This window comes from Cynoglossus semilaevis, unplaced genomic scaffold (genome assembly GCF_000523025.1).
Source record: "Cynoglossus semilaevis isolate Cse_v1.0 unplaced genomic scaffold, Cse_v1.0 scaffold1563, whole genome shotgun sequence".
NCBI lineage: Eukaryota > Metazoa > Chordata > Actinopteri > Pleuronectiformes > Cynoglossidae > Cynoglossus > Cynoglossus semilaevis.
In genome coordinates this window covers 109,475-125,285 of record NW_007585132.1, presented here as the reverse complement: position 1 = coordinate 125,285, position 15,811 = coordinate 109,475, and the positions used below count along the sequence as shown (strand labels likewise).

General features: G+C 37.8%; 1 protein-coding gene and 1 non-coding gene across 2 annotated transcripts; one reads left to right on the top strand and one right to left on the bottom strand.

The window, feature by feature from the left end:
* Positions 1-1,641: 1,641 nt before the first annotated feature.
* On the top strand, positions 1,642-1,774 carry LOC112486577 (U11 spliceosomal RNA). Its single transcript, XR_003049081.1, has one exon. It is a non-coding gene; the product is annotated as a U11 spliceosomal RNA (small nuclear RNA).
* A 2,098-nt stretch (positions 1,775-3,872) lies between these two features.
* slc16a5a (solute carrier family 16 member 5a) lies at positions 3,873-14,753 on the bottom strand. The gene is made up of 5 exons (XM_008337600.3): positions 14,558-14,753; positions 11,467-11,945; positions 9,071-9,214; positions 6,830-7,669; positions 3,873-5,709 (listed from the first exon to the last, which is right to left on the bottom strand). The coding sequence occupies exons 2-5, from the start codon at positions 11,837-11,839 to the stop codon at positions 5,435-5,437; spliced, it is 1,632 nt and encodes a 543-aa protein (XP_008335822.2). The 5' UTR covers positions 11,840-11,945; positions 14,558-14,753; the 3' UTR covers positions 3,873-5,434.
* Between the last annotated feature and the right edge of the window lie 1,058 nt (positions 14,754-15,811).

Genomic DNA, 15,811 nt, shown 5'->3' with positions numbered 1-15,811 from the left:
CGTCAGGCTTCCCAATGGTCAATTTGGAGGTAAATGTTTGGAGAATGGCCCATTTTATTACACCAAAAACCCACACTAATGCAAGGTGGTCAAAAAATGTGCATTTTAGAATCACCAGTCCCATCCATGTCACCAAAGTAAGCACAATATCAAAAATAAAAATGAAGAATCCACATTCTGCCTTTTCCTTCATTATCCTCTGATGAATGGTCAGACTGCAGAGCACTGAAGGAAAAAACAAATTATATTTTTTAAATATTTTAAAGTAGTCAACACAGTTAATTTATTATGTTTCAATCATTTGTTTGTTTTACTTTACAGATGTGGACAAAATGTAAACAACTACACAGAAAAGAGGTCGTCTTCTGACTTCTCATCATTTTCTCGTTGAAAATTCAGCATTTCCAACATGAACAGTGACTTACATACGGTGTTTATTAATTGGTGTACTGACGCTACCAGTTGTGACACGACACGTGCGTATACTGTAGCTGTTATCATCTAAAATACTTTGTACTGCGGCTTAAATTGACCTTATCAACGTACACAACAAAAACAGTCATACATATTAAATAAAAGACAGTCATATCATTGTCATTCTGAAAGCTATTTTATGGTCTTCTCAGTTCTGCCCCTTCTTCCGCATCTGCAGTACGCGTTCAAATACATTCAAACAATGTTAGATTCGTTATAGCTGCAACCGGTGAAAAAAAATTGTTGTATAATTCATATTGTACAATTAGCACAAACAACATTTCTAAATTACTGCCGTGTTTTTGGAACCTACCGTCAGCGTATCTTTCTCTGAATGCAGTCATCCACCGTTGGCTCCTTAACTTTCACTTTCACTTTAAGTCCATAAACATGCCTTCAATTATCTTCGGCATTTTAAAACAACACGGAATAAAAGTTGGCGACATTAAACATACGTTTTTAGCTTATGCAACTAACGACTGACAAACTTGACAAAGCCTCACAAACTGTCGCACACTTTTCCTGTCATACAGTGACCACGAGATGGTGTTGTTGTTGCGTAGACTTCTTTTCGTTTTTCCAACAGCCTCTAAATCAACGTATAATATTACGGTCGTCACCTACTGTATTGGAGTGTAACAGCACAACATCGCATACATATCTGAAGTAAACAACATGTCCGATTTGGATGCAAATATTTAGTTTAATATACATGTGTGTTCGTAGCCGCGCCGCTGTCTGTCTGAAGTATCACTGTTGTTACATCTCGACCCTGTTTTGAACATTTTTTTAATTATGTCATAAGGGCAATTTGGTAGCACGATCGTTGTTAAAATCTTGCTACCAAATGTATTCTTAAACCTTTTCTTATTGTGACTAGGTAATTGCTAAGTTATTTGGCAGAACAAGTGTCCTTTTTCAGCCGTATGAAAAAACGATGCTCATTGTTAGCCACGCCTTTTATTCCCAGAATGCTTTTCACCACTGTACATAAACAGTTGAGATAAAGATATATATTTTTGAAAGTGATCATACAACTGTAAGGTATGATGAAATGGTGCGTTAAGTGTGTGAACTATACAAATCAAAGTATTGTTTGATTATATGAAACCATTACTTAAAAATATAATCTTCTTATACAGAAGGCCGAGTGACGCCCTCTACCGTTAAAAGGGCTTCCGCCAGCAATGGCACCAAGATTGTATTCATTACAGTCTTGGCTGAATCGCAATCAAAAGATTTAGGAAGCACAATTTTTAATCCCGGGATTTGTGGAGGACTTTCAGTCTTGCACATCCCTTTTACGTTGTTAAAAAGAAATGCAAGAAATAACTCCAGACTGTATGTGTGAGTATTATTATAGAGCAATATTCATGGATGCAATATGAAACACAAAATACAGCTTCGACTTCTGATCAAGGGTCGCCACAGTGGCGGTCAATGAGTATGCAGTTAAGTCACTGTAAAAAATACTCTTACCGTGGCGATATTGAAGCGTGGTCTCTTCTTCGTTTTTCTGGCAGAAAACAAACCAACTTATGACACTGACTGTATTAGAGTGTAACAAACTGACTTTAAAATTCTCAAAATATAGCAGAGTATGTCAGATTAAGGCTGATATACTTTTACAATTTGAATTGTCTGGCACACGTATACAAACTTTATTAATTTACTCACCTAGAGGGATTCAATGTTTATATTCTCCCAGACTGACATCAGGGGGTATTCTTTCTTCAGGGACTTGATAAAAAAGCAAACATTAGACAAACAAAATACTTTGTACAAGAGATAGCTGTTTTTCTAAATAGTTTTACGCAGTTCTATCAGGATCAATCCTTTCTGTACTCCAGGTTCCTTTCTGTAGTCCAAAAACCTGCAGTATGATAAGGTGTGAGTGTGAACGGGGGGTTGACCCTATCTGACCTTGTGATAAACTGGTGACCTGTCCACGGTGTACACTGCCCTCATCTAATGACAAATGGCTTCAGCTCTGTAGAAGATGAATGAATGATTAGAACAATTACTGTAAAAAATAATTGATATATAAAATAAATAAATAAAATATCACAAATAAGATAATTCAAATATTTATTACCCTCTTGATCACAATATATACATATATATACACACATATATATATATATATATATATATAAATATATACACACACACACACACACACACATATATATATATATATACTGTATATATATAAAGGATTTTGAATATAAGGTATACTTTGGCCCAAAGTGAGACAAGCTCTAAAAATAAAAATCTGTAAATGCAGAGAAACACCTATTAACAATTTTATATTCATACCTTAAGTGTTCATAATTCATTTCATTGTCAATCACTTATGGCATTAAAAGACAAGTAGTTGTGTTCAAATGTCTTAGGATAGTGCAAGGGTTCATTAACCAAGGTAAACCCACTGAACACCTACATTACATGCACGTCAGCTGATGCTGCGTCTTCAATGCCTTCCTGGTATTTGACTGAAGAAACAATTCAAACTGCTGAACTGGTAGCAATGGAACAGAAATACGTCCATGTTTCTGAAAGGGTCAAATATGATCATGTCTGAGAAATGCAGCAGAAATATCTCAAAAGGCACTGTTCTAATATGCTTGGAAATCTTGAAAAAGCATAAAAGTTTACTACAACAGTAGATTCCAAGATGTTAAGTAAGCGTTGAACGATCAACACACTATACCTTCTTCTTCAAAACTAACATACAGTAAATTCATAGCCTTCAGCAGATGTGTCTGATGCCTTCATTTCACCAACTACATGAGAAAAATGGACATTTCAAATGAGATAGCAAAAAAAAAAAATAACTTCAAGGCTACATTGTTTCATAAAAAGAAAAACCAAACAGGCAAATGTAATGACCATATGATATAACCAACTGATCCAATCTTAATGTAAAATAATCAAAGGACTAGGACAAATAATGATCCTGGTGTCTAACATTGTCTCATAAAGCTAAACCTGAGTCAAATTACTCTGGTAAAGTATTCTGTACTCCATACCAGTTAATAAAGGTCTGGTCCAAGACTCACAGTTGGTTCAAGGGCTACAGTTACATCCATTTGTAACTGTGTCAAAAACACTGGCTGAAGTGGCAAAATGAAGTGTGGATCACCAGTGTGTCTTACACCTGAAAGATTACATCCTCAAAGTTCTTATTTTTCTAGAAACCAGAGAAACACAATTAAAGTGGGGCAAAAAAAAAAAAAAAATAGAACAGATTAAAACAATAGCAATAAGTATCAGGGCAAAATGACATATTGTTGGTGAGTTTACCAATATTGACACTACAATGAGTCGAATAATAAATAAACTGACTTTAAAATCTTGACCTTTGAACTCCACTCTCACGGAAAAATAATCACAGATTTGCACGTGTTATAATGAATTTTATGGAGGAAATAAGGGTGGTTTGTCCGAATACTGTACTTCTCCTTTTCAAACCACTTCAGTAGCAGAGAGCAGAAACTGACAAAAGACAAGAGAAAATGAAAACTTCAAGGTTAGGTTGCGAGAAATAAAAACATTCATCGCTCTGTCCATCGAGACTGTTGTTGTGCTACTTGTCTAAGTCACCAGAACATTTTAGCAATATTTGGTGCTGGACATGCAGTAGATATGAAGTAATGTAATGTGTTGTGCTGCTGGTTGACATAGAGGTGGCAGGGGCTGTGCATCTGGAGGGAGAAGCAGAGACAGAATACTGGTGAAAATCTGTAAACAGTATCTGATTTCTGGTTAATCATTCCATTAGCAACAGTGTGTGTCTATGTATTAATGTATTCAGTAATTAACAATGCATTCTGTATTTTGGCGTTACAGCCACCAGCACTCATCATGGTCAGGAAGTTTAACAGAGCATTCCTATGTTTGTGTTTTTTTAAAACCCCAAACATAAAAAGTCTAGCCCTGTACTGCACCAGATAATTAACCATCAAAGAAAACTGATTTCAACATCCCATAATCATACCTATTTTGTAAACCAAAAATACCTGCTTTACAGTAAGTCAAAGATCAAGCAAACGTTTTGGCATTTTTTAAACCTGTACTATAGGTTCAACTATTTCATTCATAAGTCAAAATATTTAAAGACAGTTGATTAAATTTGAAATGATGTCTAACTAAAATAACTACAACACGAGAACTCTCTTCTAAAGTATAGCTTTCATATATAAATGTATCATTATATGTGTATATATATATATTTATATATATATATATGGGAACAATGTACTCCTGAATTCTACAGAGAAGTACTTTTCTCATTGGAAAAATGTCAATTTTTTCAATTTGTCTTGAAATTTGTTAACTATATAGTTTGGCCTTAAGTATCAGTTTTTAACAATAGCTTTAAAAGAAAAACTAAATACTGATTAGAAGCACATAAAATATTTAGTTCCTACAGGTTAATGAGTGTTTTGTGGCTTGATAGAATAACTGTGTGATTATGTAGCAACAATCTGCAGTCTCATTGAAAATCAACAGTACAGTCAGTTTGGCTTTTTAAGTGCATATGTGTCTGTTTTGGTTTGTAGGTTTAAGTGTCACTGTACAAATTATTATCCCCCCCCCCCCCCCAGCTTTTATGGCATATCAGATGGCTGCAGCTTATCCAACTGTGTAAACCCCAGAGTGTGTGAGGTGTCTAGCCTTTCCACCATTGAAAAGTAAACCCTGCAACATCTGGTGCGCCCGGAAAGCTGCTGCAAACAGTAGGAGATGTTTGCAAACCTGTGTGACCTCAGGATCTTTCTGTGTCAATGCTGACAAGGGCTTTGTCAAAATGAACGGCCTGCAGCCACATCAAAATCTCTGTCTCAGTTTGTCTACTAAGACAAGTACTAGACACTTTAGGGCAAATTGTGACTTTGTTGCAAATCTGCCACATAAAGACGGTGGAAGTTGAATATAGGTCCAGAGCCAGCAGATTTCAGACACTTGTGGCGTCTTCTGACCCAGCAATCGACTCCTTATCTTTGTCTCCCTCTGTGGGCACACTGCTGTAATGACAGCCAGGGGCTCCATCAGAAGCAGCTCTTTCACGGTCTGGCAGCGGGGTGGACTGACTTTGAAACTTTAAAAGTTTCTTCTCCTTCTTCTCCAGCCAGCAAAATGACACCATGAGAAACACGGCAGCCGAGGCAACAACGGCACTGCAGGCAAAGAAGACGTGGAAGTACTGGCTTGTTCTGTCAATGAGGACTCCTGAGAGAAAAAAAGAAAAATCTACAATCACTCATTAATTTTTTTCAGCTCTTCTTTCTTGGTTACCCTTTTGAAGGGGAGAATTAAATATAACCATCACAAGCAATAAAACTCTTTTATGTTAAGAAAACTCGTGTTTGTGCCATAGATTGTAACATTTCCGATTACTTAGTTCCTAACTATATAAGGTGGGAAAAACACATGCTGCAGAAAAAAGCGCAACTTTCTCCTTTTTGCAAAAAAACATAGTTATATTTCATTATATTATATTTCTTTGACCATCAAAGAATGTGAATTTACCCTGAAAAGATGAGTTTTTACACAGTTGCCCAGACAGTCATATGAGCTATACCTGAAACATGACCCTGAAACTGCTTTTGTTGACCGTCAACCAGTCAAATGGTCATGCAAATGTCTTGTTATTAACAGCAACAGCTTGGAACAGGTGAGAGCCAGAGCTTCTATTTCTGTATTTCTGTTACTGGCATTAGACAGGGGCTTAAATGTGCACGCACGCACGCACACACACACACAGACAGACACACACGATTCCTCTGATTACAAACACATGCTGAGCAATGTTTTCTTGTAAACGGGACTCCTAGATAAACTTCTGGATATGCAGCAGGGAGTCAAGCCACACCTCTGACCCCCCACTCCCTCTCCTCCTGCTTCTTGTTCTCTTTTTTACGTATGTGTTCCAACGCCCATTATCGTTACAATTAAATCACTAAACCCATTTGTTTAGTGGAAAAGACAGTAAAGAATGGCAGAGGGGGTTACTTTTCTATCATTCTATGGTTGTTTGTATGTTTGTATTTATATTTCTGAATGTATGCTCTACCTGTATGTGTGGATACTGTATCTCTTAATAAAAATTCAAAGTGATAGCTGAGATTAGCTCATATTTTCCAGCGTATTACTGCTTATTTTCTCTGCAGTGTGAACAAGTGGAGAGCGATTACACTGTAGTTCTGACTCCTATACTGTACTACATCTATAGCTCCCAGACACCAGGATTCCTAAACATCTGACCTGCTGGAGGGTTGCACATACAGCAGTGATGATACTCCATGACTTTGTTGTCAGTCAGTTACCCTTCACTTTTTCTTTACATTACCTGCCAGAGGAGGACCAATGAGCAGAGTGATGCTCTCCATGACAGCGAGAAGACCAAGGGCAGAGGGAAAGCGACTCATCTCCACAATATCCATGAGGACGGTATACATCAGGGAGCCCACCAAACTCATGGAGAGCCCATAGGTCAGCACATAAGCCAGCAGCACAGGGAAGCTGGCTCCGATGCAGCAGATACTGTTACTGAGTCCGTTGACCAGCAAAGCTGCGGCAAATACATACACATGTCGGCCCTTAAACCAGGGCATGCTGAAAACTATACCTATAGGAGGCCGCACCACTATGTTCACGATTCCGAGTATGGAAAGCAGCAGAGCTGCCCGGTCCTGGTCCATGTTGTTAGCGGTGGCGTAGGGGACCAGATACACTAAGGGCACTACAAAGCCAAGCATCATCCAGGTGATGGCTATGGAGTACAAACAGTAACGGCGGTTGTTGCAGAACTGATCAAAGGCCATGTGTTTGCTCAGGGAAGCCACCAGCCAGCGCCACGTTGTCCTCACCCAGCCTTCATCCTTTCTCACTTTGTCCTCCTTTGGTGCAGGAGGCCCAAGGTTCATGAGCGGCTGCCCTCGAGGCACAGGAGGCTGGAGCGGTCTCATCACTGCGCCGCACACACAGCAGTTAAGAAGAACGGCACCCAGAACGAGGAAGCTTCCTCTCCAGCCTAATTCACTATGGAGGTAGTTACCCAGGAAAGGCAGAGTACACAGTCCCAGAGCCGTGCCCGTGGAGGACATGGCATTAGCAAACGCACGGCGGCGCACAAAGTAATGTCCAAGGATTGTCACAGCTGGTTGGAAGCTGAAGCAGAACCCAAGACCTGTAAACAGAAGATGAGAGTTCACGGATTCTTCAATGATTAAAGGTTCTTACACCTTTTTATCAAATCAAAATCAAGGAACCAAATGCAAGGCATGTTGTCTAACAATTGGCTCCAACTTAAGTTTAAGCTACTTTTGGAGCATCATCTTTAGAGGATTTTAATCTATTGATGGCTGATTTTAGACATTATGACTTACTTTTCAGTGTTCAAAAGTTGACGTATCAACAAAGTATATTTTTCTATATTTTAACCATAATGGACATTGCTATATATTTTAAGGCTACTGAGTGTCTTTTGAAGACTTTTGTAGGAAATTACTAGTATGTACATTAGTACATTCTAATAGTAATAATAAATAAATTGCAAAGCAACTTTTATATAAACTAACTAAACTTAATTATCTTATCTACCGACATAGTGCTCGCTGCTGGAAAAACCTGCTGCTAACTAAAACCATGGCAGCAAGCTCATCCCCACTTCAGCAAATTACTTAGTTTACAGGGGGGGGAACAATATTTGTCTGTAGGTATAGGAAACAACAATTCACTAAAAGTCACACAGAAACACAAGAGGTCAGATTACACCATAAAAACCTGTACAACTGATCGATATTATCCTGATGACAGAGAAAGGCAAAACATTGAGTGTTAACTTTCACTTTGACCTCAAAAGGAAATGGTTTCCTGGTCTTGATAACAAGTCCTTCCCAGAAAATGCAAAAGTCTAGGCAGTGAATATATTACGTTTCTATTTCAGATTCTTATGTTTCTGTGTGTTTTTTTTTCTATAAGGAAGGAAAGGAAGGAAAGTGAACTCCTTGTCATTGTGACACAGCACACCACTGCACACAACCAAATGTGACCTCTGCTTTTAACCCATCACCAAAGTGAACAGTGGGCAGCTTTAAGAGCCTGTGGAGCAGTGTGTGGGGACGGTGCCTTGCTCAGAGCACCTCAGTGGTAACTTGGCAGTCAACAGTAGCTTATAGTTGTTTAAGCCACTGTTACAGGGATCTTAGAGCTTGGAGTTGCTAATGTGTGATTATGTCAGGATGAAGTGCTTAGAGTTTAAAGGCAAAGTCAGAATCACTACAAAACATTTCATTGGAATCTGAATAAATTCCCATAACATTTTATAAGTCTGAGTTACTAAAGAGGTGTAAAGTGAGTCAAAATCAGATTCAGAACTAAGTTAGGACCTGAGAATTCTTAGTCCAAATCAATAAAGAAAAACACTTGCAGCCTAAGTCAGGAATCTTGGATTCACTTTAATGCTTAAGGTCATTTACCTGCTCCACTGTAGGTTTGCCCATTATTTACGTGGGCTAGTGTGCAGCAGTGGGTTACCATGGTTGTCGAGTGCCTGTTGGTGTAATAAATGGACTTAATGTTTGCTCACCTGTAATAACCCCAGCTGTGACATAAACCTGGGCGATGGAGCGGGAAAACGAGCTGGCAGCCATTCCAAGGCCACTCAGGACTCCCCCCAACATGACTGTAGCTCTGCAGCCAAATCTCTCCACCAACAAACTGCAGAGGGGACCTGAGAATAAAATGTCATTTAATTCAATGCAGAAAAGCAAAAAAAAAAAAAAAATGGATGGACCTCCCCCCACCCCCTGTGATCCGTGTTCCATATTAGACTTTCCTAATTTGTATCAGTTGACTCTATTAAGTACTTCAAGCAGCAGAGTCAAAATTGTTTCTCTAATTTTCTTATGACAAATCAGCAAAAACCCTGACAAAGCTTAGTCTGAAGCATATACTGTAAGTCATTTTGTACTCATCCATTACTTCATTTACTCCCTGCACATACTCACCAACAATATATGATTAGGGCTGTGGTGTAACATTGCCTCAGCCTCCTCCTGTAGGGGGATATTTGTCGGTGAAAGGTCAAGAGTATTACATTTCCTCTTCTTCTACCCTTGCTTTCACATAATACATCTGCCAAGTACTGGTGTGAATTATTATAAAGATTTGAGGATCAACACTCTGATCTGTGTGAGAATACTTCAACCTTAAAAGCTTCTGTTCTTCACACGAAAGAGGGAACTGAAAGTCTGCATGCCAAACTTCACCCTGCAAGAATGCTGTAATCTTGAACCCTGTTCAGACCTGCTAATAATGTTCATCCAGACCTCCAGGTAGTTCTAGGCTGAATGCTGCTAAAATATTGTAAATGTGTCTGCAAAACTCAAAATTTGAGGGAATCTTCACAGCAAACCAGCTAAAACTAAAACACAGGCTGACTATGTATGTACATAATAACCAACCAACAAAATGAGACCTGTTCAAATACTGGGTCTTAGTCAGCCTCCAAATGGACTGTGGTACACAGTACCTGACATACAAGCCATGCAAAACACAACTCAACCTGACTAAAGGTACAAAAGAGGCTAACCAGTATACAGTCCTGAAAGTACAAACAAAAACATCAACAACAACAAAAGAGCCAATAAATGAAAGTTCCATGTGTACTGCAGTAGTACAAGTTGTGATTTTGTTGTGTTTTTTCCTGGTAATTGTATCGTGTGTGCGTCATGTATCACTTCTCATGATGAATAAAGCACATGACGGGTTTGACATCATCTCATCAACCAGGGAATAGCAGCCACATTTCATTGTTAAATTATTGTTGATTCTGTCATTTTTAAAATTAAATCTCTAGTTTAAAAACTTAAACTTAAAAATCAACTGTTTGTGGTTTCAGGACAATACAAAGCATTGCAAAATGGATGATGACTCGCTACATAGTGTTGACATGTTGGACAATTACTGCAATGTCATGTTCCTTCCAGGAACAAATAATTTTTTTTAGATAAGAGCTTGAGGCACCCACGCATTCACTTTGATACATTGGGCATATTTTATGTGACTTTTTTTATAGTCTACCTTTATGGTCTAATCTCATGCACATTACACAATGTTTGTGTTGACAAAACAAAGTGGGCAAAGACTTTCTTTCTGCACAGTAATCATGACTTGAACACCAAAGCAGCACCTCTGTACCACTAAACACCAGATGTAGCAATTATTATTAAAAATGAAGATAATTTTGTATATGTAACTAAGACTTCGTAGGCTTCATTTTATTATCTATGCTTTTATCCAAATCATAGTCATAAAGCCAATGAATGATTTACTCAGGTTGTAATTTGCAGTATCATTGGCATGTGATCTTTTTTATTTGGAAAGTGCTCAAAAGCCTGCATGGCTAACATTACATTTTTAAGGTGTCACTGTACACATGGGATGTTTAATTTAGCAGAGAAATAATACAAGTAAATAATTTAACAAAAAATGTGTAAGTCAATATTTATGGTCTCCATGGTGATGATTTCAGTTTTACGTTCCGCAGACTAATGATTTCTACTCAAACAATTATATTGATGTTGCCTTTAAATTATCATGTTTACTGTTGACAAAAAAGAAAAAAAATATATTATTAGTAGTCATCAAATAATTCAGTATTGAGTTTGAAATTCCAGCACTCTAACAACTCATTGGCGCACACCCTGTCACTTAAGTGTGAAGTTAAAGCAGGTTATGGTCTGGAAACAAAATACCAGCGGGTCATTGTTACATTCCTCTCACACAAAAACAACCTGGGGGTTAGAGGCGCTGAAGGGCAAATTGTTTGAGTAACGTCCTCCTGTAGCTCAATTAAATAGAGAGATTTGTCAACTGTTTCTTAATAATACACAGGTTAATTGAACAATGTAAATTAGTAACAGACTAAAGTAAACAATGTTCAGTGTTGGACTCAAAGTGTTGATGAACTCTCTGCCTTACCTCCTGCATGAAGCACTGATGTCATGATGGAGGGCACCCAGGAGGTAGCACTGTTGGACGCATCAAAGTCATTCTGCAGGTCGTTGTAAAAGATCCCCATACACGATGGGAAGGCTAGGGTCAAAGCCAGGACTAGTGTGGTGGCGACCAGCACCACCCAGCCCCAGCCACCATCTGGAGCAGTGACTGACCCTCCGTCAGCCATGGAGTCTCTGTCCTTTTCTGTCCCCCTCCCCTCCTTGCTGGATTCACAGTTGTTGGCCTTGTAGATTTTCTCATGATCCATTGCATTGTTGGCCTGCTCACATTTGCTGCTAGACTCCAAATGCAGAAGTGGATCAGTCGTCCCACTGATTCCATTTCCCTGAGTCATTGTCTACTGGGCAGGTCAGGCAGGCCTCCTGTGTTAGTTTGGCGGGGTGTGTGAGAACTGTTGCTGTCCATGTCAGTGTAACTGCTGAGTCTGTTTTCTGATACCTCTGTAAACAGAAAGAGAGAAGTCCATTCGACGGTGTGATGCAGCTGGAGTAGTGAATGGTCCTGGACCTGTCAGCCTGATGTAGAGGTATGACTTTGTTCACAATTTTTCCTGGACTCAAATTACTTAGGTCAATGCAAAGTTCCTGCAGAATCTTACATGTTTACTTAAGGACGGTTGATGGTAGCAGTATAATAAATATGATGAATTGTGCTAAAATTCATCAATGTTTGTGATTCATCTTTTTAATGAATCAGGTTTAATGCATTTAACCTGTTTCATTGTTTTTAATGTTGTATTGTTATATGCTGCTTGATTGGATAAAAACATTTTATTCAAATCCAGCTTAGGCAACATCTAAGGTTAAATTAGATCAATTTCACAAATTACAGTATCTATTGGGGGCAATTTATTGATGTTTAACTTTAAACTACACAGACTGATTAATTAAATTTTTTTTATTATTATTTTGATACAGCACATCACAAAATGTGACCTGTTGCCTTAAAGACAAAGGTCCACTTGGTTAAGCACCAGGCCACCACTGTCACTGCTACTCAGATATGATACTGATGGCTATGTTAAAAGAACAGCCTGAAAGGTCAAAAAACAATCATACTTTGATGTAAAGCAAACACGTCCAGCATGAGACAAACACGTGCTTGTGTGAAAACCATTGAATAAATAGTTCTCTGTTCAAAAGTGATTCCTCCCTGCCACGCCAGAAGACTTTTTATACCATGTCAACATGAACCAACCACAGAGCAGAGAAACAGCCAATAAGAGTTCGATTCATAAGAAAATGATACACTATTCAATTAGGAACGAAATTAAAATAATCCCACATTTTATCAGTTGTTGGCTATCGAGCTAGATGATACAACAGCTTCCGCTTGGACAACTCCTAAATTTACTTTAGTGAAACAAAGCCAACATGCTCATTGCTTACCCCTGCTGGAATGAAATGCATACATAAAATATACATACATGGTGTTAGTTAGCTCTAATCTGTGTATCATTTTTTGGGTTGCTTTACATTCCACTCTGTCAGCCTGCTATCAAGAAGTAAAAAAGAAAGTAAAAAACATACAAACCACTTCCTTCTTTCTTAACTCATCTTCTTTGCCGTGAAAAAACATGTCTCAATTCTCCAAGTGTTTCTATCTTACATAACATTAGTAATAAAAAACACTAAGATGAATGATTGTGCCTAGACTAATGGGCCTAGATGGACAGCACCAAGGAGCCCTGGTCCAACAAGAGGACCCGTTGCTTGTATGCTCTTGAGTAGGTTTTGTGTCTGCTCTTGTAAATGAATGCATAGATACATTACTGACATCATGTAACATGGATGCTCATTACATTACCTCACATCACATCACATAACATTAGTAACAAGACAATAGGATCATTCTTCACAAAACCAAGTAGCAGTGCACACAACAATGTGGTTTGGTGATTCAGTTATGGTGTTGCTTTACATCAAGAACCTCAACCAATTACTTTATTATACTATAAGAAATTACTGAAAACCAGGTCATGGTCCCATTCATGTATCCCCCACCCCCCACCTCTGCTCCTCTATCTGCTACTACATTATATTGTCTGTACATATATGTGTAATTTTAAAGTCTTAAAGTCTTAGGGTAAAAGGTACACATATTTAAATATTAATATTTTAATGTAGCGTGTTCTTACTTTTTTTTCAACGAAAAAAGGGAATCTACACACCATTCTCACTGTACTTGTATCACTAGATTAGAGGTAATTCTGATTTAAAACGATGACACATTATTGGCTTTGAAACTAAGATAAATACTTTAGTATAATAATATAAAATGTAACCTATTCAAGACGGCGCCTTCCCTTGGACTCACCAGTGTGCAGTGTGATTTCGGGTGAGACTGCTGCACCTGCGAACCGGTAACGGATAAGCGGACGAAAATGGTTGGATAATAAGTATTTAGGTATGCGAGATGTTATCTTTTTTCGGGAAGTCTGCCCTGCAGGTCAGCAATGGAATTGTACCCAAAACTGCACTTAAGGGTTGCTCAAAAAGTACTTTGTATGCATCATATACTGTGACACAACTAAAAAACTGATATTTTATTTGAAAACTATTGAGGCTGCATATGCTGGGACAGGTACAGTGATAGCAAGAATAGTCACCACAACATGTTGACTAATTTGATTTAATGACCTAAATTAATCCCTTTCTCTCCTTTTAAAGCCCTTATTGCACTTCATGCAAGTATAAAGAGTGGAGAACACCGTATGAAAACTATTGAGAAAATGAACATATAATGTGACCTGTTAGCACCGTCTTTACCCACATGTCGACAAATACTTATTTCTACTTGCATACGTAAATATAGCTTTCGCAATAAAAACAGTAATTTACGGAGTAAAGCCACAGTTTAAAAAATAAAAACAACTTATGAAACGAATATCAAACCGAGTTTTTTTTCATCAGTCTGACAGATAATCCTCCGCATCACTGTTCAAGCACGTCCGCCGCGAAGAAGACGCGTGTTTACCTAAGCTATTTTTGTGAGTAGTTGTACTCTAATAAATGCTTATAAATATATGGGTAAATTAAAATAAATTACTCACCGTTTTAGTATGTTGGGGAGGTCTCCGTAAATTCGAGCATAGTCAACTGAAGTGTCGAGGAAAAGACCAGCCCTAGCAGCACTAGCAGCTTCCACCGCCGTGGGTCCGCTCGAATACCATCTCAGTGACCTGCCCGGTGGGCGGTGACTGCTGCAACCGTACATAATACACTGTAACAAAGCAAATAATAAATGCACTGTATTGATTATTTTCAAACTTTCAGTTTACTTATTCTTATCAGTAAATAAGATATAATGACTCATTATAAAACACAGACAAAAATCGAATTATTAGGGCTGTTAAATGTGTTTTTACAAAAGTAAATATATCATAATGCATAATTGGTCGAAGGGAACTCTCCAGGGATTAATAAAGTTCTATCGAGCTATCTATCTATCATAAACAATTGATTTATGCATCTTCTATCAGTGTAGACTTTTAGTAGTAGTAACAAAAGGTCATTCCTATTGCTAATACTAACATATACCATCAATTACTTGAAAATGTGGAAATAAAATGCATTCAAGTCCTACTTGAATGAAAGTTTTTTTTTGTACAATTCTTTCCCAATTTTCTCCTGTACTTCATTCTATCACAATTTTATCTGGTCTAAAACACCATGAACAACTCTGCCAATCTTCTCTCTTAGTCTGAGCTCTTTTCCTGATCACCTGCCATCATGTCTGTCATAACTCTTCGCAGAGCTCCTTACTTCTGCCCTCCATCTTGACATTGATCTTAATGGTTGCTAAAACACACATAAATAAATAAACCTGTGAAAATATTTTTAAACACAGACACATTTTATGATTAAAAACCAGACATGGTTTCGTTAAAATTGTTACATGTAAAGAAACAACATCTGTAGACAAAATAAAAAAAAAAACAAAATAAATAAAAGTAAAACAATTAGACATATTGTTTTGTCAGCTTCCAAACATTTCTCCAGACAATATTCACATCTGACATCAATACTGTAGATAAATGAACACAAAGAAATTGTAAATAGGTGACTTTTTTTAGTACATTTAAATGTGTGTACAAGTGTGCATGTCCCACAAACGCATGCAGGTGCTAACAAATAAATTGGTAAAGTGACAGAGTAATTAAAAATATTTCTTGTGTGTTGTCCAGTGGGTAAACTCTTATGAATCAAGTCAGAGAGGGGAGTTGGGATTTTAAATCTGGTTACTAAGGCTAATTAGTGTTTAAAGCTAGATATAATTGTTTAGCTCATTAGTTAAACCAATGTAT

Excerpts from the sequence above, each read along its gene's own strand:
- slc16a5a (XM_008337600.3), bottom strand. The coding sequence starts at position 11,839 with ATGACTCAGGGAAATGGAATCAGTGGGACGACTGATCCACTTCTGCAT. Across the intron at positions 7,670-9,070 it reads CACAGCTGGGGTTATTACAG|GTCTTGGGTTCTGCTTCAGC; the intron begins GTGAGCAAACAT and ends TTCTGTTTACAG. Across the intron at positions 5,710-6,829 it reads CATTGGTCCTCCTCTGGCAG|GAGTCCTCATTGACAGAACA; the intron begins GTAATGTAAAGA and ends TTTTTCTCTCAG.